Genomic DNA, 25,599 nt, shown 5'->3' with positions numbered 1-25,599 from the left:
AAGAAGGACAATAGAAGATTTTATTTGGAGGAGGCAAGGGGAAGGCGGGGAGGAACAAGAAATAAAGGGTAGGGGTTCCGTAAGGGACGAACTGGGCTTGGGTTGTAGAGTTTAAGAGAAAAAGACAAGTTCAAGTTTAAGAGATTACGGTTGAGAAGACAAGTGAAGAGAAAAAGGTCTGAGGCATGGTGAATGGTGGTCGCAAGCAGACTGGAGAAAGGGTGGGCACTCCGACCCTTTATACTACGGTGGGGGGGAGGTGCAGAGTTCCTGCCAAAAACCATTAATGCTAGTAAATCTTCCAGGCAATAGGTACTGTGCAGATGCAGCACCTATAATGTGTGATGAACGAAGACCGTAATGAAGAACTCTCTGTTTCTCTGCTTATTTCACTCTGAACCCAGCTTTCCTAGTTAGAATTAGGACAAGGCAGACAGGGATATCACCTCAACCTTTTGCAATTTCTACATTTAGGTGACAGTCCCTCTTGAGGTTATCCCGTGTCAGAACAACTCAGACCTCAAAGAAATGTACTCAGCAGTTGCTGCAACAGCTAGGAGATGTGATTTCCAAGAGTCTGCCTCATCTTTCCCATAACGAGCAATTCTTTGGCTGTTTCCCAGCATTTGTGCAGTTTTTTGTCCACTTTAAATGGTTGAAATGCCTCCTCAAGACTATTTTCAGGCAATAAGTTGCTCTTCTCCTTTTGCCTTCTTTCTCACCCACCCAAGAATGTCTCTGAAATGGTTGAAAGAGGTCCAAGAACCCTCTGATAGAGTTCTTGGTCAGCTAACTGATCATTGTAGCAGGCATGAGGTACCCAGGCAATAGCAATTTGTAAGAGATTGAATCCAGATAAGAAAGCTCCAGCATCACTGGAGAGAGTGGGTGGTGAGGAGAGCTTGCCAATTTCCCTTTTCTCTCTGTATTGCCTCTCATGCTGCTCCAAAGGGAGCACGGTCCTCAGTGTAGATTTTCAGAGGTGCCTAGGTCTATTAGGGGTAATCAAATGTGCCCCAATGGAGCAGGCCCTTCTCTTCTCAGATGAAACTTGCACATCTAAACTCATAATTAGTATCCTTTTCTTTAGGCTGTTTTTTTCTAACACAGGAATGGTGTATTCTTGTCATGGGCTACAGGCTGGTGGTGGGTGGGGTCAAAGCCAGGAGGAGGTGGGGACAGAGCCAAGACTAAGTAGTGACACCTTCATTTCTCTCTTCCTTCTAGTCTCATGACTCCTCACTAGTAAGTGTCATCTGCATGTATGAAGGTGTGACAAACCTAAGGCTTGAATTGAGTGCACTGAATTTGACAAAGCTATCACTCCAATTAAGTTTAATACATAAAATAAACAGAGACCACAAAAATAGTGTCATTTTTAATGTGAATATAAAATAATATTTCTTGAAGAAAGAATAAAACCATGTTTACAAATTAGTGCAATTTTCCCACTATTTCTATACTGTCCATTTTTTTGCACAGGTGCAGACATAAACACATCAAAGACATTAGATTCTGACATGTCTAATATTTTGAAAATATAAAGTCAGACCTACAACTTATCTTTATTAAAGGAATATATTAGTATTGCTTACAATTGTGATTACTGAAGAAGAGCTCAACACTTTTACTTTTTTAAAAAAGTTTGTCTTAAGAGAAACTTGTCATCATTTCTATAGTACACTTTAGTTTGATAATAAAGAACTCTAAAAGCAAATTTCTAAAAGGTGATCATGATTTTTTTTAAAAAAGTAATGAAAAGTGGTGAAAATTCATAAATTGCTATACTAACAGAACACTTTTGAATCTAATGAAAACAATCATGCAATCAATACAGGGGACAAACTGTTAAGCGCCACTTGGGTTAAATATGCCATATTAAGTGAAGTAATACAAGACACACAAATTATAGTTAAATCATTATTAACTTAAAAATTCAGAATAAAATCAGAATAGTTTGATTTATCTTAACTTTATACTTTCTTGACTAAAAGAGGGGAATTCTGAATTCAGTTGCTGGTGATCAAATATTTCAATTATATTAAAGGAGGTAGTTCAAGTTTAAAATTAGTGCTATACCAAGTAGCTGACGAAAAATTCAGTTGCACACAATTACAACAAATTGTTCTGCCTGTAGACTTTCAGTTTTACCATGCTCAAGGACCCATAATGTGATTTTGCCTTCAGTAGTGAGGCAAAACATGCATAGACAGGTGTTGCATACAATTGTTTTCCAGGCTATGCTGGTGGGGACTGATAGGAATTGTATTTGAAACATGTGGAGTGCACCTAGTTGGAGAAGGCTGTCCTCACCTGAACAGACTGAAGAGGACCTAGAACTGTCCATAGCCTGTGCATCACCTGAGTATATAACCTGAATGTCTTTGCCTTTTAGATTTAACCTCAAAACAGGTGAGTTTTCAGGAAGATAGAGAAACAAGACAAGGGAAGTAGTTGCATGATATTAAACCAAGTTAGAATTGGAACTAGACAAGGTCATACGTTGCTATTGCCAAAATTGGCAGCCAGTCATCTAGCAGCTCCATCTCCATAGTAGTTGGGTGAATTTTTTTTGTGTTACAATATCAAATATTTTGAGCATGCTTCAAATGTCATTTCATCTAAATGCTTGACTACAATTTTCACTGATGACAGCATTCAGTCTTCCTAAACTAGCATGGACCTTTTCATCCAAGTTTTATTATTTAAGTCTGCCAGAGGCTGCATTTTTCTGACCTAGTAATATGGAGATATGCAATACTGAAATATTCATACAGGAGAGTTATATCTTTCAGTACCAAACTCAAGCCAGCTCAAGTTAGTTGAAATCAGATCAGTCATGGCCAGTTTCATTGCCACATTTTCCAAGTCATAACTAACTTGAACTGCACTGGGACATTGATACTGCCTTTCTAGTAACAGATATTACAGTAGCTGAAGAAGCCTAGTATATTTTTAAGTATGCTTTTGCTGAGACTAAAGTGATGCTCTTTAAAACTTAAGAGGCTGTCAACAGACACATACAAACGTGTAAAACAGAACTGGAGAAACTGTGAAGGCCCTGACATTGATACACTTGGGCTGCAATACACTTATCTGGGAATAAGCCCCATGGAGCTCAATGGGACTTGTGGCAGAGTAGCCATGCACAGGGATGCACTGCTAAACGACATCACTGCTGGTATTAAGATTTACACAGAAGAGTTGGAATTGTAGTATTAACATATACACAATAGCATGTAATACTGCAGCTGCAACACCAGTCATCACAGCCCTGCTTTAATAAATCACAAACATTAGTCAAGCCTGACGTCATTTCAGATTACAAATCTTAGAGTGCTGTGTCTAACCAAAATAAAACAACAAAACTGCATAACCCAAATTATATACCTCATTTATTTGAGGTGTGTGAATGATCGGTAATAAAGTTCAAGCTTGCATTATATTCACAAACATAAAAACCTGGCCCATTACACAGAATTTACTTTGAATGTATGTGCTTATTTTTAAACTCAAGATCCACCTTGAAAACAAACAGGCATTGCATCCTATGAACTGCACTCAGCTGTGTTTTGTTTGCTTTGGGATTATCAAACTGTATAAAAGTTTGATAATTATACAATTAAAACTGTATAATTATCAAACTAAACAATTGCCTGATTTTAATTGTGCCTTGATTTTAAAGTTAGTGGAATCTTAGAAGCAAGCTGGTCTGCTGCAGCAAGAATTTTCATGGACAACAGCCTATTTTTCCATTTGCACAATGTAAAGGGTGCATAAACCACCAAAAGGATTGCACTTGCTGCTCTTGTTCTTTATCACACTTTTAAATAGATTGAAATGTCACTCATATTTATATTAAAATCCTTTAGAAGGCTTTAAAATCAAACATAGGGGCTGCTTCTTATAAGGCTACTGATTGCAGAACATCTATTCTAAAGCTGTTAAATTGACAAAGGTACAAGAACAGAATGGTAACTGCTTAATGTAAGCATTTTCATGCCATCAAATTTTGGACACAGGCTCAGTCCACTCCCGGCTAGAGCACAGTCATGTCCACAGGTCTGATACACGATGTCTGGGACATCTGTATCTAGCCTTTAGGGGATCAGCATGTCTCCAATTTTTTCTGTTCAGTGTGCCCAGCTGAAGATACTGCATCCCTAAATGAACAAACCATGCATGGCCAAGCATCCAGGGTCCTGGAGCAGAAGCATATTAAAAGGCTTAAGATTAGTTTTGCAGCCTCTAAAAATGCTGAAGTTCTACAAAGGTTTTTGTTTGTTTTTAAACATCATTGTTTCAATTGAAATAGACATTTTGGCTTTGCAGGATTTTCACCCTTTTGCAAAGGGAAGCGCCTTCATTTTAGCTACATAAAATGATGATTCAGCAGTTCTTACAATCTAGTCAATTCCTGTTGCAGGGGAGTATAAAAGGTTTTCAACTGACATCAGAATACCAGAACCTTAAAATCAAATTGTGAAATCAGTAGCTCACTTTGGTTGTATTTTGCATGGAAGCAAAACAACCATGTGCCATGAATGGTACACTAAATTTTCCAATTTGTTTATTGTTGTTTTTGTAAAGTAACAGAAAGAACTGGACAAGCAGGGAAAAGGAAGGTATACTATCCCAAAATGTTATTAATAAAAATTTATTCCCATTAAAATCAGTAAACATCCTAGTCTGAAACCATTAAATAGTATTTTAAATACAATGCCAATTTTGTATTTTTATACACAACATAATGACACTAAATATAAATCCTTTAGGAGGTGTGCTTATCAACACATACCTCAAGTCTTAGAATCAGCTGGCCAAATTAAATTTACCAGCATCTGGGTTTCACATGTAAAATAGCTGATGCCCTGCATCACAATTTCATTCTTTCTCAGGTAGTTTAATACAGAAGTTACAAAATAAGTTAAGGACACTTCAGTGCACGAATATCTTCTGTAGTTTAATCTGATGCTGCAGGAGGTACTTTAACAGAAAGATTCCTTCGGGTATTAGTTACATGCCGCTGCTGTGCAAGGAAAGAGCGTGCAGGTAGGCAGCCACTAGCATCCTTGCAGGGGGTGTTCCCACTTATGAGTCTGGATTCCATGCCCAGTTTATGAAATGCTAAGCTCTGGAATAAAACAAGGTAACGTTATGATGCTTTGCATTCCATTATCAAATGCTTAGAAACTGAACCGATTATGGTAGATTTCTACTATTATGCAAAACTATTACTGTATAAACCAATGAAATCATGCAGTGTATGGGAAAAAGCACCCCTTACGTGTTCAATAGAAAATATTATGTATCATACTTTCGTCATGTTTTCAGACACTAGCTGAATTCAATGGTACAGTTTGATGCTATTTTTAAATGCCACAAAGCAGTCCGTAAATGTGTCAGAAATGTGTCATTTGTACCTAATGACAAGTATGGCCAACACATTCAGCCATGTGTTATTGAAGTGATGGTTCTTGTTAAATCCAAATCCAGGATTACGGGTTAAATGTCAGTTGTTAAGCAAAAACTACCCTTGAAGAGAACCCATGGCTTGTTGTTGGGCTGCCAACCATGTTTTTTTTTTTTTTTTTTCAAACCATGGACAGTGTTGCAAAGGTTTCCTGGACACAGGCTGGGAGCAAGTGAGAGGACAGAACAAAACAACTCATAAATTGGTTAAAAAGTCCACAATGTGCTCAATTGTCTGGCAACTTTATGTGAGTAAAGCCAAGGGCTATTCTGAGAACCATGGCTTGTTATAGGATTGTTCATACCCATGTTGGCTTATTTTGTCTAAACCCAAACTTAGCATGGTGATTTTATCATGGGCTGCTGGAAACTGCTAGAGAGCTACCTCACTGTAGTGGCTAAATCCCCCGCCATTCCTTGCATTCTTGCTCATGCTGTTCTACCCTCTCCACAAAGAATTTTCTCAGTGTCCTCTGACACATGGCCTTAAAAATCACAAAGAAAGGACATTGGATAGTGTCCTGAATGGGTTTGCACTTTGGCTTTTGGTCTGGCACAAGTGCACGAGAATATGCCTTATCATTCTGTAATTCTTCTCTTCATGCAACTGCTTTGCCATGAAATTTGCAAATATTTCCCAGTCCTGCCATGTAACTTGTACCAAGATGTGAGGGAAGTAAGAGGAAGCCCCCGGGAGGTGGGGGGGGGGGAGCTGAAGATGGCTAGAGAGAAGTGGATTTACCAGCAAGTACCCTTACTGTCAGAAAGTTGTGCTTACTTTAGTGTAATATGATGCAGTCTTGAAAAAAAATCTTAATTCCGCAATGGAAAGGGGGAATAGAGAGATTCATGCGTAAATATCACTCAAAGTTGCACAATAGCAAAAGTCATCAGGGAACATCTTAGTGCATTCATGAGCACTCAGACAATTAACTCCATCTGGCAAGTTGATGTGGGCAGAAATGGAGGAGGCTGTGTTTTGCTTGGCAGGCAGCAGCCTCCATATACGAAATGCAGAACGAGTGCTGCTATTGGAATACCTGCTAGAAGCAGCTGGAGAACGGAGGGAAAATGTGGGGAAGAAGCACCAATGCTAAGCCCGATCATCTACTGGGAACACTTTGGGTTGCTTAGTGAACACCCCACCTATCATAGGGTGGCTTAGCATGATGACTCTGCACACCTACTACATGCACGTTAAATATTGGCTATACTAGCAGCAGGAAAGTTGTAGACCATCTTAATTACTCTTATTAGTGCATGCAACAGATTTCTTGCAATGCAAATCACTGCAAGAAATAGGTAACTTTCAAAATTTAGTAAGCCTGACAATTTTGTTCTGAAAATATGAATATTTGTTTTTCATATTCTCTCTCTCTCCCTCTCTCTTCCCGCCCCCCGCCACACACACACAGAGTAGCTCACCTTGTTATACCATGCAGACACAATTAATTTTTCTTCATGATCATGTAGCTTGGCCAATTTACATTCTCCCTAAAAAGAATGTATAACTGTTACAATGGAGGGAAAGAAAATTATATAGGTTTCAAGGTCAAAACTAACAGACAGAGAATAGAGTTGCAAGTTAAATTTATTATTTCTATTTTCTGTATTTCTCTGGTGATAAATGCACCATTTTAGAGCATCCTCTAGAGATCAGTGCAGGATTTTAGACTAGGCTTTCCTTTCTTACCCAAATACCATATGATAGTTCTTACAGTAAAATTGCTTGAAATGCAAAGAAGAAAAAGATGCTAAAACCATTCTTTACCTCAAGTGCTTCAATTCTTTTATCTTTCTCCATCAACTGTTTTCTCAGTAACATGATTTCAGCAGATGCTGGATTTAATTTGGGATCTAATGTTTTTATCACCTGCCAACAAAGATGAACATAAAATGCCTTTGGCAACCTTATCTTTCAACTAGTCACAAAATGTATCAGGAGATTCAAACAGTACATATAAAGAAAAAGGGCAATGGTCACAGTGTGGCTGAAAATGCCATCTACATTAAAAAGTATTCTGAATTAATTCAACTGAAAAACATAGAATTATTCCACCTTTCAATGTATAGGAAGTGGATGTGGAAACAAATCACTGATATTATAGAAAATATACTTACACTTCTTGCTTTTTCCAAGTACATCTTATACCTGTCTTCCATTGACTTCATATCTTCTTCTTTCTTTTGTAAAGCAGCTTCCAGTTCTTCAATTTTTTGTGCTATTAGAAGAAAACCCAGTTTAGTGATTAGCAAAGACAAATGTCCCTAGCCGAACATTAATGCAATGGACAAAATTAATGGTGAGCTGGGATAAAGTGGACTCCAAATGGGTTCATGTATTAATTACAATCCATTAAAACAGGATGAGGAACCTGTGGCCCATGGGCCATCCTCTGCCCCCTCCCCCACAGCGATTCAGCTTTAAACAGTTGAGCTTTCTAAAAGAAGACCTTGTTGCTGCATGGAAAATATCTGGGGTGGGAAATGTGTTTGCATGTGTGTGTTGTGTGCAGGAGAGAGGGAGGGAGAATGAATGAATGAGTGTGTCTTATTTATTAGCGTGTGTGTGAGAGAGAGAAAGAGGATCGCTCAATCACTTTAATTTTAAACCCTCTCAAGCATGTGGTCCTTAGTAAGTTTTCCAAAATGAAAAGTAGCCCTGGATTTAAAAAAAAGGTTCCCAGTCACTCTATTAATACAACCTGTATTTCCTGGTTATTAAAATGATGATGATGATGATGCTGATACCATGAAAAGACAGCCAAGGAAAATCTAGTGTCTAGGTCCCTTCTCTCCACTGTGGTTCACCATCATAATCATGAAACACAGCTCGAACATTCTCATGTACTGGGAGTAATACTTTAATATTGAATTATAAGAGCAAAGAGAAAAAAAGACGGCTTTCCACAAACACTCTATGGAGCAGCGTTTCACAGAGTTGCAGCACAAAAAGTAGCACAGGATCCAGCTGTGCTCCAGCAGCAGTGCTGATGTCGTCGCACCACCATAAACCAATATGCCTAGTGCTATGGGGGGGAAGCAGCAATCTGCCCTTGAAATTCAGAGGTGCCGTTGACATTTAGCAGCATATTACCAAGTTTTTCCCACTCCCCAAACAAGGGCTTGTTATGTTATGCAAGTATTTGTGGACAGTAAAGCATTTCTTCAGCATTAGAGCACAGTTCACTGCTACGTATATAAGCTGCCCTCCTCCACTTGCTATGCAGGCGTTCAAAGGAATGAATAATAAGAAAGCAGTATCTGTGGCCAAAAGTGACCATCACATCGGATCACTTACCATTTTGATTTACATCTGGCTGGAGATCTGCAAGAAGAGCCTCCTTCTTCTGCAGTTCATCATGGACTTCACTCAGCTTCTCCCTGTAAGATCCAGAACTTTGGGGTCAGAGTTGGGGTCAGATCCAGAATTAAATCACATCAGTATTTCATATTCTCATGAACTATAACAACAGAATAAAGTCTCTTTATATTGTGCTTCTCTTATTATATTTAAAACCTGGACTAAAATCAGGAAACAGTAATGCGTTCATTTGCCTTAAGACTGTGAATCAAAAGTCAAATAGATACTTTTTCAGAGCCAAAACATAGGAAACTATTAAATGGTTTTTAAAACAGGGAGGCTTATATGACAAGTATTTTAGCTAAATCTATAACGATAAGAAAATAATTTTACTAGTAGAGAAAACCAGATGAAAGAAAACAGGAAATGATGCTACTGTTGTGAGTGCTTACGGAACATCTTAAATATAGTGCTGTGTTATGGACAGCAGAATAAGTATCCAAATGAATTATCAGTAGGGATTATCACTGGGAATTACTGCTTGAATCAAGGAAGGTTCACAGTTTGGAAAAATTTCTCCAATGCTTAACAGCAGCATTATTTCCTCTCAACACACATTAGCATTGCAATGAACTTTCCCCCTGCAGAGAATCATGTGTATGTGTGCAAAACTCATAAAAACACAATAAAAATTAGATACAATGTTTAACTTACATGTGTGCTGCTATCTTCTGCTTTAACTTGCTTGACTAAAAAAATAAGTTAAACTGATTAGAACTGTATTAGGTTATATCTACAATCTATATATACCAGTAATTTATTTCAAACTGCCAACAAGTATAGATACTGCAAAGGAAGCATTTGAAACAATACTGAGTATGGATTTAGTCCATAATTATTACTTATGGAGCAATCCTTTGTATGCTTAGACTGGAAAAAGTTCTACAACTCCCAGTGTTCCCTGACCAGCCATGCTGGCTGGCTGGCTGTCTATACTGCAGCATTAGAATGGTAGGCCACCCCATTCCAAAGAATGAATGTATATATAATAAAATGCCTTTTCACTGAGTCTTCTCACTGCATTATGAGCTTCAGGACTGTCCACTGATTTGAATCTGCATCCTACATGCTATCCAAACACTTTATCACATACACCACGCCAGCTCCTTTAAAAAACTTATTCCTTAGAATTTCTGAACAACGTGTTGTGCTTTTGTTTTTAGATATCCCATGGTAAATGCATATTTTCATTGCAAGGCAAGTGTCCAGCAATGAAATACCTGACTCTAGTTCTACTATGAAACATTTCACCATGTGATGCCTACCTCTTCCTCTTCTGTCTTGGATTCTTGTTCCTGCAACGTCTTCTGGAGATCCTCAATCTGCTGCTGTAGCTCTCCAATACGCTCCTTGCTCAGCCTACAGCAAAGCATTTTAAAACACACAGAAACACAACATTGCATGTACATCTAACATGTAACCCAAATGCTAGATTTCAAGATTTAAGTGTTCAAAAATATGAAAAAGTCACTTTCTTACACATGTGACAGTCACTTTCTTTGCATTTTATGTTTTGCGAAATTTGCCAGTATTTTATCTTTGATTTCATATAATCTATGTGTTTGGTTGTTCTATATTTCCAGAAATGTCAATGTGAGAAAAAATAAAAATTACCTGTTTTCTGTCTCTAATTCATTTATTGTCCGATGCTTTTGTTCTAGCCTTTCTTGAAGCTCTGCAATTTGTTCATTTTCTGATCCTTCTTGTTGCAAATGAAGCATTTTATTTTCATGCTGTAGCCGGATAAACATTTCTCTGTGGTTTCAAAACAAAGTTTCAAACAGACAAAATATATATTAAGGCCATTTATTTAAACCTAGTCACAAAAATACTTTCAGTTTCATTCAAGCACAACTGCCTTGGATCACAAGGTACTAAGTGGTGCATGGACTTATTTATTAGATGTATATCCCACCTTTTTTCTTTTTTAAAAAAGAACTTAAAGTGCTTACATCATTCTCCTCCTCCTGCTCTCAATCTTATCCCCACAACAACAACCCTGTGAGGTAGGTTGGGCTGAGAGTCTGTGACTGGCTTAGTCACCCAAGTTAGTTCCATGGCTGAGTGGGGACTAGAACCCAGATCACCTGTCACCTGAGTCCTAATCCCACACTCTTAACCACTATACCATACTGACTCTCTACACATATCATAGAGTTTTAACATTCCTTCCCTCCTAAATTCCATTATTACTCAGACTGCTTTTTAATTCATTAACTGGGAGTGGTAAAATAAGAAAGCAACTAGAAACAGTGAGGAGAATAGGAGGCATGTTTCTAGAAAGCAGCATCAATTTTGTGTGGTTCAGATGATCGAAGTATAACAATAAAGGCTTCACATTGTAAATATGCAAGAAGAGTACTACATATAAGAATCCAGTTTCTTTTTGCAGTGGGGTAATAGAATTTCACTTACTATTATATTTCAAGCATTACTGAAATGCACATTAAGAAAATCCAGGGAATTCATATGAAGACAAAACAGCTTTTTGCATTTATATAAGCTGGGGTACTCAAACTTTTTCAACAGGGGGCCAGTTAAAAGGTGGCAGTGGCGGCGAGGTGGCAGCGGTGGGCACAGGCGCGATCATGCAGGGAAGGTGGGCGCAATCGCGGCCATCTTCCCCCCTCAAGCACGATTGCGATTGTGCCCATCTTCCCTGCACGAGTACGACCGTGGCCATCTCCTCACCTACCCCCACCACAATCGCGGCCATCTCACCCCCGCCCCCCGCAAGCACGACCGCAATTGCGCCTGTCTTCCCTGCACTAGCATGACTGCGATCGTGGCCATCTTCCCACTGAGTATGCCTGAGCCGGCTCAGAGCTTTTGGACTCGCTCGGAGATAGCTTTCTCTGAACGAGTCCAAAAGCTCTGAGGTGGGCAGGATAAATCAGCATGGAGGGCCAGATCCGGCCCGCGGGCCGTAGTTTGAGGACCCATGATATAAGCATTCATTTATACTAATCGGTCACACAATATTCATAACTCCTTTGCCATACGTTAAAGCTCTTTCCTTACCTATATTCAACAGGCAGAATTTCAGCAGCAAGATTTTCATGGCTTTTGACAGCAGATGCATCTGAAATCATAAAGCAGCATAATAAGGCTATCTCCAGTTTATGTATTGGAATGTTTCTAAAGAAAGCAACAGGGTACCTGTTTGGTTCAGGTGATCCTGTTGCATTTGTGAGCACCTGAGCTCTTCATTAGTCTCTTTTAGTGCATCACGCTGTACTATCAATCTCTGAAAATAATATAAAAATTAATGGTGGCAGATGTAGATAAAATATTTATTCTCTATGAATTGTGATGGTTTATAGTATAAACTTTATACTATCCCTCCTTCTCCCAATGATAGCCCTGCATCATTCTTGGTTATAAAATTCAACTATTAGGCAACCTAATATTCCTTATAGAGATAAGCCGGGCATTACATTTTTCTGATGCAGTTCTGCTCTGGATGCCTTCCTTGTTTCAACCATGGCAGGCCATCTACTTAGAGAGGAAACTTTTGGTAGAAACTTACAGGAAGATCAGTTAAGCCTGTTTCTTTCCAGCATTTTAATGGCTGTGAATTTCTTCATAGGTTGATGCTATTGATTTTAATCTAGATTGTTTTAGGATGCAATCATTTTCATGTTGTAAAGCTTCTTATCAGCTGAAATATTAGGGAAAATTGAATAAAACAGTATCCATGTTTGCTGTCAGCATCCTTGCATGTCACCTCCACAGCTTGCCAGGTATGTTGTATGCAGAAAGAAACCTAACAAGTTTTTCCCACAATGCAACATACAATATAAATGCTACTCATGCCATGGTTCTTTACTCCATGAAAGGATACCATACACAGGATACAATATAGGCTGTGATATAAAGAATACTAGATATCCTGCGAAAGTGCTTCTTTGTTTACACAGGAAGCACTGCATCCATTTGCTTCTTTGGTATAATCCCTTATAACTCCACTCCAGAGAAAACCTGAACCCTCAAGAACAACTTTTCAGGTAGCATGAAGTGCCTTAATGGGGAAGGGGGCCTGGAAACTCTAACACATATATAGAAGAGAGAACATAGCCCTGCGAAGAAAGAAACCTTGATAAGAACCTTGTCGTGCTGATTTCAAATAAATAAGGGCTTATAATTGGTTAGAAGTGCAATTCTATGGTCCATGTGGGGACATCCCATAGGATAGAATGGGTCCTCCCTACACTTCACAGCTGAGTTGACAAAGATATACCTGTGAGGGAGGAAAATCCACGTGAGAATGCACTACAGCAACTCCTCTTCCAGGGTTCTGTGCCCCCACCCACTAAGGTGACAGCTCAGAGGCCTCTCTAGTTGGAAATAACAAACTTGGAGAAACAGGAAATCATAAAAGCCTCCCTTCTTTTCCTGCAGAGTAATGTATAGGTCCACAGGATTTCTGCAGCACTCTTACCAGACTGGCCTAAAGACAAATCTCTGACTTGAAGTCTCCTGTACAGGCTAAACCATATGTAAGCCAACTGTGTGCTGTTTAAGGGATCATTAATCAATACACAACAAGTTTCAAACAATGAAATTATGTACTGTATTTAACAAGTTTCATTTTGATGTTATTCAAGAAACACTTAAAATTACAACACTGCTTTCTAGAATTTTCATTTCTGTAGTTACTTCTCTTGAAACTCAAGAGGTTTATATTCCCTTTCACCAAAAGCCAATGACCCACCAACACGGTATCACTCTACCTATCTTGCATCTTAGGTATTTTGAAAAGAACATGCTAATGTATTTAGATTACACATTAGAAGCCTCACCTCTTTCTCTTTAATTAATGCTTCATGCTTCTCTTCTAATCGCTTCAGTTCAAATGCAGTTGTATCAGCTCTTTTGGATTCGTCAGAGAGTTTATTATGAAGTTCTTGGACCTTGTTTAGAGAGGCAACCACACAATTGCTTTACAACTTGCTTATTTAATACAAAGTTCTTGGGGTACGAATGGGTCTGTGAGCACATCACAGTCAAAATGCTACTGCCATTTAACAAGGACATCCTCATAAGCCCACATTACTAGCTTTATACTCCCTTGAAACTGTATTTTAAAAGGTATACTCAAAAAGATGCTTTGAACTCTTCCCTGTTATAAATGCCTATTACTTAACTATCCATCCAAAACATTTCAGAGGTATCCTGAGCACCACTTTCTTAAAAACAGATAATCACCCAACTGCATGTTGAAAACACAGGTCACCACATTCCATTTAATAGGGCACAAACATTGTAGTGCAATACTCCACAAAGAAACCGCATACTAGTCTCTGCAGATTTTTAACTCAAATACCCTGTTGGTTGTCAGTGAGATACTCCAGTGGAATGGCTGAACTCATCTGCCTATTGCTTTATTCATTTCCATGGATAAATGCACCTAACTCAATACAGCACCCAAATGTGCAATGGAATATAAGCACAGTGTGCTGTAAACAAAGTCCCAACAATAGATGTAGACATGCATTCAATACCTGCACGCAAAAAGCAGACTCTACCTCACATTTAGGATGGTGAGAAAGAGGTGACTCAGCTCTGAGCCAAGCACCACAGCCTTTTAGAATTAAAATGACATATTAAAAAACCCAAAGTACAAGTAAGAGAGCAAGCTCATTTCTTACCTGCCTTTTATACATTTCTAGCTGTGCGCGGGCTGCATTTGCTTTCTTTAGCTCTTCCTCTAGGCTAACTGTATTGTGCATATACATCATATTTGTTTCCTGAAGAGATTTCACCTGTCTGCGAAAATCATTCAAGTCCTCCAGCTTTTTACGATATACCTCAACAGTTGATTCCAGCTTATTTGTCTTGTCAGCAACCATCCTGTAGTAGCAAGGCATGGATTGGGAGTTTCTTACTTAGAAACAATAAGATTACCAGACAAGCTATCCTCTTTTCCCACACCATGGTTATAATTGTTTTCAGGGAACAAAGTACAAAGAGGTTCTAAAGAGTAGAATAAGAATTAATTTATCAAATGTTAATTCTTTAGGGTTTTGTTTTCCACAGAATATAAGCTGTGGAACTGATACAGATTAAGCTCTCAGTTGAAACATTAGGCATTTTCACAGTTAAGTGTTGGGGATGAATCCTTGACAAGAGTTTATAAAAGGAGCTAAAGTAAATGCATATGGTCTCAAGAGAGATTAGGCCCCTCTTTTCAAGCTGGAAATTTTTAAAAAACCAGTAACAGAGCTTCTAATGTTACATCTTTTGGAGTGATTTCTCTGAAATAAAAGACCTTAAGTATTTTCCCCTCAGATCTTTCTCTCCCCCCACATACAGAGACACATTTCAAGGGGACCCATTTGTTGCTGTGGGCAGTATCCTATTGTGCTTGTGAGCTTGAAAGGAAAAAAAGCACTTATGCTGCCGGGAACTGACATTTGTCAGGATCTACAGAACACTGCAGCTCCCATGGTGGACTGGTCCTTGCAGGACAGGCATCAGATTTGTAGGTGCTTGCAGGATTACAACTAGTGCAATCATGCAAACTAGCTGGGAGCCACAGGAGGCTCTTTAAAAAACAAAAACAACCCTACTTAGTGCTACCAAGGTTTGCTAAAGCCATATTAGTCTCTGCGACGGAAGTTCTGTATTTCTGATTGGTGTCTACTTCCAGTCCTGAGCAGTCTTCGTTTATATCTTGCCTGTTGCTGCATTTGCCTCTGCACCTACTACATCACGCCAAGTTTTGTATCTACCTTAATCACCACTGGTCCTGGTGTTCCAAGTAAGGACACCGTCTCTTTATGAGTAGGAGCTGAATTTACATGTGCTTTCTGGGACAGGACAGGAAAATGAGGTTTCCAGAAGGGGTACTGCTGACCTGTCCCAATCCAGAAATGAGTTTGCCTGAAAGGATGGGCGCTTCATTGTGAGAAGAGTCGCTCTTGTGAGTCCAATGAAACCCACAGAGGTGGAGAAGCCCTACTGGACACTGCCCTTAAGAAAGAGAATATAGGGCAGTGATGACGAGACTGAGTGCCCGAACTGCAGCCCAAAACCCACTTATTTATCGCAAAGTGCCAACACTGCAATAAAATCTGAAAACTGAGGTTTCAGTTTAGAAAAAACAATTCACAGCCAGTCCAAGCATCTCTCTTTCTCTCTCTCTTTGGCAGCACACTGACCGGCCACGCAAAAGCACAAACGAGTCGTGGCTAATGAGTCACAGTTTGTAACGTCATCACCTGGCGCCACAACCACTTTGTGAGCAAGCATGTGGCCCCTATGTGTCCAGTAATCCAATGCTTGACTGATGGGTTATACAGGGGTGACTTGGCTAACATACTGATAAAGGGGACTCTGCATGCCCGTTGTGGCACGCATGCCATAGATTTGCCACCACTGGACTAAACCTACCCTGCTGCACACCCCTAACCCTAATATAGTAGAAAAATACAATTGAAATGGGGGATTTTAGAAAAGGCTTCTTTGAGTAGCTTTTTCTGAACAGCTCATCATTTCTGCCAATACTAAACGAATTCCAACCATCAAACACATGCCAGGACACCTCGTTTTTCTAACCAGAACCCTACTCTAGTGCACACCCCTAACCCTAATAAAGGGTGAATGTTCCATTGAAAAGAGGGCGATTTTGAAAAAGCCTTCATTAAGTAGCTTTTTCTGCACTCCTCACCATCTCTGCCCATTCTAAACAGAAACCAAACATCAAAATCATACCAGCACACTTTGTTTTTCTAACCCTAACACAACCCTGGTGCACAACTCTAACTCTAATATAGGGGTAAAGTTCCATTGAAAATACTGCAATTTTGAAAAAGAATTGAAAATAATGCAATTTGGACAAAGCCTTCCTAGAGAAGCTTTCTGTGCAAACCTGAACATTTCTACCGATGCTTAACACATTCCAACCATCAAAATCATGCCTGGACACCTACATTTTCTAACCTTAACCTGGTGCACACCCCTAATCTTAATACAGGGGTAAAGTTCCATTGAAAATAATGCAATTTTGAGAAAGCGTTCCTAGAGTAGCTTTTCCTGCACTGCTCATCATTTCTGCCCATGCTTAACACATTCCAACCATCAAAATCATGCCAGGGCACCTTGTTTTTCTAACCCTAACCCTACCCTGGTGCACACCCCTAACCATAATAGATGGTGAAAGTTCCATTGAAAATAATGCGATTTTGAAAAAGCCTTCCTAGAGTAGCTTTCTCTGCACAGCTGAACATTTCTGCCCATTCTCAATACATTCCAACCGTTGAAATCATGCCAGGACACCTCATTTTTCTAACCCTAACACACCCCTGGTGCACACCCCTAACTCTAATATAGGGGTAAAGTTCCATTGAAAATAATGCAATTTTGCAAAAGCCTTCCTAGAGTAGCTTTTTCTGCACTGCTCATCATCTCTGCCCATACTAAACACAACCCAAACATCAAAATCTTGCCAGCACACCACTGATGGTGAACATTTTAGAGACCGAGCGCCCAAACTTCATCCCAAAACCCACTTATTTATCACGAAGTTCTAACACTGCAATAAAACCTGAAAACTGAGGTTTTAGTTTAGAAAACTAAACAGAAAACAGAATTTGGGAAACAGAATATGGTACATTTTGTTAAAAATTCCAGTCTTTACAATTGCTGAATGCTATCATATTTATTGTAACTTCTTATATTTTATGTTTAATTATTTTACCATCCTCCAATAGCTCTCTATTTAGCAGGTCAACACAAGTCATAATATAAATTGGATGGATTTTTAGTAAAAGTGATTCACATCATACCTAAGAACGTCAATTTCATCTTTCAGGGCTCTAGATTCTTCTGCCAGAGAAGTCAGTTCATCATTCCGATGCTGAAGCTCAATCAGTTGTTTCTCAAGTTCTTCACAGTGAACACGATAATCATCCTTTGCAGTCTCAAGTCTTTGCATAAAGAAAATGGAAAGTGTCCTTGTTATTCACTTCTTGAAATCCTGAACACCTGTAGTTCTGAGGACTTTTTTATGCAGCAGTACTGGCACACACATATTTAGGTATGCTTTAGCACAAAAACAATATTTGTGCAGTTCCTCATATGCATGAATATGGGGCACGTTACAGAATGGCTGCTCTGTTTTAATTACTGCATTTTATTTTTTCCCATCTAGTCTGTGTCTAGTCATTTCATAACAAATCAGATCACTCAAATTAATGACAAAGAAAAAGGCACTGAAGGCTCCCAGCATTATCAAAAATGAGAAGTCAAAGGCAACACATTGCTTCAAATACTGCAACCACAAAGAACAAAAAATAAAGAAAAACATGGCATGACAATTTGAATGGATGATGTATACTTTGTTTAAAGTCAAATCATGAAGGGTGTGATGCCATTTCCAGTGAAACCCATGCAGGGTGCAATCCTATGCATGCTTAGACAGAAAAGTCCTACAACACCCAGTATGGTTCCTGAAGGATGCTGGAATGTAGGCCTGTTCCTGTCTAAACCCATAAGATGACATATGGCAATATTACAAACAGCAGATGTACAGGTGTTCCATAACAAGAGCAAAAATAGATTAGCAAATTATTTTCTTCCCAACAGCTTGGTGGAAGAGGAGTTTTACCTAAAGCAACTGAAAGGTCTGTTACAGAGTTGCCTTGCAAGCCTGTCTGAGGAGTGCACTCTTTGTTGCAACCCCTGAACAAGAGGTCTTGTGGATTGCTATGGAGTGAATTGTCCTCTGGGCTCTATGCACAAAAACAAGCCCTTCAAGGTGTCCTAGAAATACACACCATGGAGGTGCAGCCATGTGATGTAACACCTAACATAGTGTTCTGCATCACCTGTAGCTTCAGAAATTTTTCAAGGACAGCATCAGAGCACATTTTAATGAATGAAGAGGTTACACAGATTGGTGGGACTTAAAGATTACATTAATCCATACCTGAAATTTTCTTCTTGCAGTTGTTCCAGTTGCAACTGTGCATGAAAATACTTTTTTGCAACTGCAGTATTTGTATCATCCAGAGAGCCGTCCAGCTGGTCCAACCTGTCATTCATGATCTCATTTTCAGACATCAAGCTGTTCTTTTCCTCCTGAAGGGCAGCCACCTAAAGATGCAGAATCCATTTCGGGATTATAGGTTCATCAAGACGCCTGATAAAAAACGTATAACCATTCAACTGCTGGCTTAGAAAAACATATCCAAGAGAAGGAGTTGACTGACCTCAGTCATGTTTTCTGTTTCACAGGTTAGATATAGTTCAGCAGCAGACTCTTAATTGGTCAAATTTACTCAAGTTTAAGGAACTTTGTTATCACATGCTTATGTTTATATGCATAATCATATTATCCGGCATAAGACCCATAATTTTATTTCAGTGAATATCGTTTGTACTTAGAGCTTCACATTCAGGGGGGACTGCCAAGATTATCAGTTGATGGGGAGGCTCCCCCTGCCTCCCATTCAAATAGCTCTGGGCAAAGTCTCAATACATGTAGGAACCTCCATCTGCTGCTCTGTATCAGGTCTACTGCCCCTCATGGCTCACTCTGTTTAGCTACAGTTTGCAAACCACATAGGAAACTGCCAAGTGGCTGTTTCCTTTTGAGGTGCACCACAGATTTTGACTAAAAGCACAGCAAGGCTTGCAATATAGAACATAGAAACAGAGCAAGTCAGAAGTAACCTTCTAGGCCATCTAGTCTGACCCCCCGGCTCCAATCAAGACATGCCTAGCATGTGCATATCCAGCCTATCCTTAAACACCATCACCAGTGGGGCTTCAACCACCTTCCATGGAAGCCCATTCCATACCCTAACCATCAGGAAGTACTTCCTCGCATCCACCTTGAATCTTGGTTCCCCATAGTAGCAGATTGGAATGTCCACTGAAAGGAACATTTTGCTTTGGTGTATTAATGTTGGTAGCAAAGCAAATGGCGAGGCCTTCACCACCGTGCCCTGCTTATCAATGACTAGGGAAACCTGGCTAGACTTTTGGAAATTTAATGCTTAAGTAGATGGACACTGGTCTGATCCAGCAATGCAATTTTTCCTCACCCAATATAAGAACACAAACATTGACTTGCTCAGTCAAGCTAGAATCCATGTAGATAAAAATTTTCAGGTTACTTGGGAACAGAAGTAATATTTTTAAAAATGGCATGGGGATCCCTAATCAAATGGGAGTGGGGACAGTAAGAATTCTACCTAGTTAGTAAACTGAAGACACAAAAAAGCACAGAAGTGACTAATTTTCAGCAGTGAGTTCCAGGAGCCACAAGCCAGTAGAATGTTTTTTAACAGCCCTAAATAGCATTGTATGTATAGAGAACATGCACTTTCAATTACTTCTGAAAATATTGCTAGCTGAGACATAGTTATACAACAGTGAGTATATTAACAGTCAAATATGAGCCACAGATTAAAAAAACAGAGCTTTAAGCTTTTTTTTCTAGTGAAAGCCACTGTGTTAATTTAATATATTGAACATCAGAACATGTCACATGTTAGTGCTTGGTACTCAGAATGCAATGTGCTCTTTGGGTTACTTTTTCCTCAAACAAAAATAAACCTACCTTTCGTAAATGCTTGTATCATGGAAGACTGAGACCTTATAAGTGAATTTATTAACAATTAGTTTAAGAAAGTATATATTTTTCACATAAACACACATTCAATACACTGTGGTGGTATTAGCTTATTGTACCAAGCCAGGCAAATTATCTTCCACATTTCTTACACTGGAAACATTGATTACACAATCAGATATAAGGGCTAGGATAGTATCCCCACTATTTACATTTGCATTTTATGTTTCCCCTAAATGCTTAGGATAAGTTATGAAGACTTGCTGTGGCTTCTTTTAACAGCAAATCTGGGATACCTTTATCAGGCAGGAAGGAAGATGGCCCCATCTTATGCATGTCTGCTGAGAAATCTTACTAGCCTCAGGGAAAACTGCTCTGAAGAAAAGCTCTGCTTAAGCATTCTTTTTAATGTGAGCATGTGAGGTGGACAAGTGCATACAAACTAGCTCTGCCCTCTCCATCATTCTCCCTACATTTAGGTGAATGTTTCTGTGTATGCAGTGTATAACCCTGGAAAATCATGGTTCTTCTTGAAGTTTATATGGATAGAGAGGCTCCAAGTTATAGTTCACCCTGAATACAAGGATTATGAGAGCAGAGAAGGGGCAAAACTAGCAAGTACATCTGCATGCTCTCTCCGGGCATGTTTAAAGGAAACTTAATCAGAATGCTTGCCTATGTGTGCATAGAAGTAAAGCCCTAGTCATTCCTTAACTTGGCTAAGGAAAAGAGAAATGCGTGCTTTACATGATGTTGGGCCAGTTTCTTAAAGACCAAGAGTTGGCCTTGCACAGAAATTGTGCCTTGTGTAAGTGTTAGGTACTCACAGTGAATTTGTATATTATTTGATCTTTTAAGTTTATAATTCTGCCTTTCAGACAGGCACTCTAAGCTGCTTATGAAAAATCCCCTCAGTCATACAAAACTGCTAATCATAAAACAAGACAGAATTCAATGGCAGCAATATATATCACCATTCCAGAGTAAGGCATCATAACAATGGTAGTAAGACACACATTTGGACATGTCTGGTTATCACATTCAGAAATATAACGACTTGCCTTTACTGTTCTAAATTTTAGTACCTAAAATGATGACATCATAGTGGTAGGTGGGTTTCTAAACAGAGCATTCCATAACTGCACAGCTATATAAAAAAGCATTATGAAAAGTGATCCATTTTTGTGATCCCAGCACCAGCATGGCAATGAATAAGTCTGGGTGCGTAAAGCTTTGTGACCTCCCCAGTGCTGGCCACTAGTCACAGCCCCTCCACTGATACCACGTGCAGCACTGTAGAGCAACCACTGCTGATCTGCCCCTTTTCTCAGCTCCAGATGTGTGTGTAAATATATATCTATATCTACACACACACACACACACACACACTTTACTTCCATGGCTTTCTGATATGTGTTGCCTACTGACAAATGGCAACAATTTGATGGGGTGAGATTGCATGCATTGCTTGACAACCATCAGTTGTCTAACATTTAGTTGGAAAGCACAGACAATGTGGAGAAAGCATCAGAGCAGGTATGCCCAAAGGTGCTCATCTTGATTTGTAATATCGAACTTTCACGTCTCTGTACCCTCCACCTTTTGGACACTTCCCTGAGTCCAGAACTGGGAGTTCTTAAGCGTATTCCCTTTTTACAGTGCCCCATTTGAGCTATTCCATTTTGCCACCTCCAAGAGCTAAAAAAAACCAGAAACAAAACAAAACAAAACCAACAACAGAGAAACTTGTGCATTTTTGACCAGGAAATATATGCAGACTTTAAAACAGGGAAGTAAATGGAGGGGATATTTGTGCTATAATGCAATAACACAGTTTAAGCGACTTTAAGGAACATGCAGAGAGACAATATCTCTATGAAAATAACTTGAAAAAATGTGCTCACCTGCAGATCTAGTTCTTGACATCTTTGCTTCAGTTCTTCTTTTTCAGCTATCACTTCATTAAGTTCTTCCAATGCTCTTTTCATCTTTAAAAATGTAGAAATTTTTATTTTCAGTAATTTAGCAATGGACATTTCTTTTAGCAGCCCTCCATTCCAAAAATTATGACTAGGCCTTGAGGAAAAAAAGGGAATTCTGGATAAATAGGTGATTTCTTGCAAGTTGGACTCCCACCTTCTAGATTTATGAGTAAAGTAACCAAATTTGATTCCTATGAAGGTAAGTTTATTTTTTTAAAAATAGTTATTTAGTCCTGGCTAGTATTTGAGACATTAAAGATAAGGCCATGAGGAACCTGAAAACAAACAAGTGTTGTTGAGAAATTCCTACTGTGGAGCTGAAAGACCATTTCTTCCAGCTTTCCTTTGTAGGTAGCCAAACATGCTTAACTGTTTCTGGACATGTTTATTATGTTTTATAGTTACCTGCTGCTCCAGATCACCAGGTAAGTCATTTGCCACAAAGCCCAATATTTCTTTGCTCATTAACTGTAACAGGAAAAAATACAGTAACACATATATAATTTGTCATACTAGAAACCATTTGCAAATTTCTGCAAATAGTATTCTAAAACTTTTTACATTAAAAAACCCTTTCCAATTAATCATACGCAGTACACTGTATTTAGTCAGAAATGATTTTGCTCAGACCGATGCAGTTTTATTACAGTAACCTTTCAAGTATTCCTTTTAACATTACAATATGTTCCTTGTTTGCTAAGCCCAATCAAAAAATCTAAAGCAAAGGGACAACATCAGTGAGATGCAAATATAAAATTATTTTCTGATATTTTAAAGCACATGTGCCCTGATATTTACAACAAACAGTTATATTTCTTAGACTTTCAATATTTATGCATCTGGAGTTTATCTCAATGTTTCAAAGTAGGTTTATCTCAATATTATACAACTGACACACATCTGGGTATATAGTATATGTACTCTATCTTAGTATTACATTTAAAATAAATGCCTAAATTAATTTCTGCTTGGCCTTCTAAAAAATAGGCTTTGTTCTGTGATGCCAGGATAGCACAAGCATGCTGTCTCAGTACAAGGACTTAACTGCTTCTTTATTGTTTACACATGGTTAAGACATGCATCACATGGTACTTCTCATATAAAATGCTCAGAATTCACAGTAATAAAAACAACTAATTACATTTAAGAATAAAGATGCCCCTTCCAGCCCAAATTCTCTTAAACCCTCAAAAGAACATCCCAGAACAAATCTTATTTTTTTAACCAAGCATCCTAGCTTAAAATGCATGTAAGTTTGAACACATTATTGATTTTATATGCTATCCTGTAACAAAATGTTCTCAGAACAGTTCATACAAATCAAAACATAAATCAATTATGATGAGGACAAAGGAAGAAAAAGTGGAATTGAGAAGAAAAACAGCAGTAGTTAGAGGCAGCAAAAAAGAGCCCTATTTTGATTTATTATCATCCCCAAAACAGTAACCAAAAAAAGTGGTCCATATTTAAAATGCACTTCCCTTTTGCTTGGTGCTATCACATTTCAATTGATATGTTGCTGTCAGTTGCTGTCAATTTCCGTTACCAATTCAATCAATTTAAACTAGCCACATTATAAGGAGCAAATCCACATTCTGATGTATATTTTTGTGCTTGTTTATGGGTTCATTAGATAATGCAGTGACCTTCCAGCTTCACTTCTAGTGAGCACTTTAGTAAAAGGGAAATGTTACATTTTGGTGTGAAAGCAAAGGAAGTATTACTTTTACTGATGTATTCATGCTATTCTGATAAAGCATAGTTCCACCTAGAGGCCGTATGGAAGAAAAGCAGGTAAAGAAACAATAGTGTGTAGTGCTGAAATCTAAATTCTGCAATGAAAACAAAAGTAGATGCAGTACATTAACAGATGATTAAAAGGCTCGTGACAAAATCTCCATATTTTGTTTTCTTACCTCTTGAATTGCAGCCATGACAACATGCTGGACAGACTCTTCTAGTGTCATTATAACCTGTATGTATTCTATAAGACAAAATGTGCAAAGGTTTGTTTTTGCAGTAAAAGATTCTATACAGCCTGAATAAGTGTATTGTATCTTTGCTTCAAAGGAAATGTTTACCCTGTGATTCATTACTGAAGCCTTATTCCTGGCTTCCCACATTTTTCTACTAATTATAAAAAAAGTACTGTGGTAAATTAACAGCACAATCCTAGATTATCCTATGCATTAAGTCTTCCTAACAATGGGAGTGATTACAGATAACTGGGTACAGCATTGCATTAATATTTTCCAGACTACAATTGATTAACTACAGCTTTAGTTCATTTCTTGTAAAATGAATAAATGCTTATCCCCAAACATGTGGCTGAGAGTAAGATTATACCACATTCATCATCTGATTCTGCAACACAGCAGCACAGAATGCTGAATAACAAGCTGGAGGAAGTTCAGGCATTTTTGCTTTCAATTAACCTTGGATCTGCAGGGGAGGGGGAAGCTTGTGAAGCTTACAGGCCACATGTACATCATGCTAAACCAAAAATCTTGGTCCTAAGCCTATGTCTAGAATGCACATTGGTCACTTCAAAGAAAATTAACTTAGTTAACTTCTCAACTCATAAAACATTTGAAAGATACAGAGCACATATTTTGAGACTTATGCCTTATTTTTATCTTACCGATTTCTTCATATTATTTACTAGCAAATGGACTGTACGCACAGGCCCTGCATGGTGTGCCCATATAATCTGCCAAGGGAGGGGTCTGTCCATCGCATTTCCCTGAGGGGAGGGCTGCACCCAACAGGAAGGAGAGGGCCACAGTATAGCTGCTCCTCTAGCATTAAACTCTATTGGCAGCAAAGCTATCCACTGGTTGGGGAGGCCTGCCATTTAGAGGCTGAAGATGACGCTGCAGGGTTCAATTGTACAGAGACATGAACATACAGGATACTTAATATATTTTTTAAAACCAAATAATTTGGAATGCACACCCTTAGAATGCCCCCCTTAGTATGCATGCTGTTTCAAGTACTTAGATTCACAGTCTTAGTGCCACGGCACTGACAGATACACTTTCTCATTACACATTAAATTTACGAAAAGATTTTAAGCATACCTGAGCACTCCAAGTTTTTTAACTATTTTAAACTTTTAAAAACTGTTACTTCGTTGTGTATGGTATATTACCAAGAAAGGAAGAATGAACACTTTCATTCTTGTAAACTAATTTGTTAAT

General features: G+C 38.7%; 1 protein-coding gene across 2 annotated transcripts in view; it reads right to left on the bottom strand.

Annotated features, from left to right (window-relative positions):
* Positions 1–1,365: 1,365 nt before the first annotated feature.
* The window catches only part of HOOK1 (hook microtubule tethering protein 1), a 42,528-nt gene continuing 18,294 nt past the window's right edge, over positions 1,366–25,599 (bottom strand). For both annotated transcript variants that reach the window (XM_044430111.1, XM_044430110.1), the window contains exons 6-22: positions 24,316–24,383; positions 22,805–22,867; positions 22,322–22,405; positions 18,768–18,934; positions 17,626–17,766; positions 14,488–14,689; positions 13,639–13,749; positions 11,996–12,083; positions 11,858–11,918; positions 10,451–10,591; positions 10,102–10,195; positions 9,491–9,525; positions 8,774–8,856; positions 7,594–7,694; positions 7,244–7,345; positions 6,898–6,966; positions 1,366–5,134 (exon numbers count right to left, since the gene is read on the bottom strand). In XM_044430111.1, coding sequence (XP_044286046.1) covers positions 4,964–5,134; positions 6,898–6,966; positions 7,244–7,345; positions 7,594–7,694; positions 8,774–8,856; positions 9,491–9,525; positions 10,102–10,195; positions 10,451–10,591; positions 11,858–11,918; positions 11,996–12,083; positions 13,639–13,749; positions 14,488–14,689; positions 17,626–17,766; positions 18,768–18,934; positions 22,322–22,405; positions 22,805–22,867; positions 24,316–24,383 — 1,781 coding nt within the window. In that variant the 3' untranslated portion in view covers positions 1,366–4,963. The remainder of the gene's footprint in view (positions 5,135–6,897; positions 6,967–7,243; positions 7,346–7,593; positions 7,695–8,773; positions 8,857–9,490; positions 9,526–10,101; positions 10,196–10,450; positions 10,592–11,857; positions 11,919–11,995; positions 12,084–13,638; positions 13,750–14,487; positions 14,690–17,625; positions 17,767–18,767; positions 18,935–22,321; positions 22,406–22,804; positions 22,868–24,315; positions 24,384–25,599) is intronic.

The sequence above is a fragment of the Varanus komodoensis genome, unplaced genomic scaffold (assembly GCF_004798865.1).
Source record: "Varanus komodoensis strain SLA01 unplaced genomic scaffold, ASM479886v1 scaffold20_1, whole genome shotgun sequence".
NCBI lineage: Eukaryota > Metazoa > Chordata > Lepidosauria > Squamata > Varanidae > Varanus > Varanus komodoensis.
Note: the sequence above shows the minus strand (reverse complement) of the source record. Positions and strands in the feature narration are given on the sequence as shown.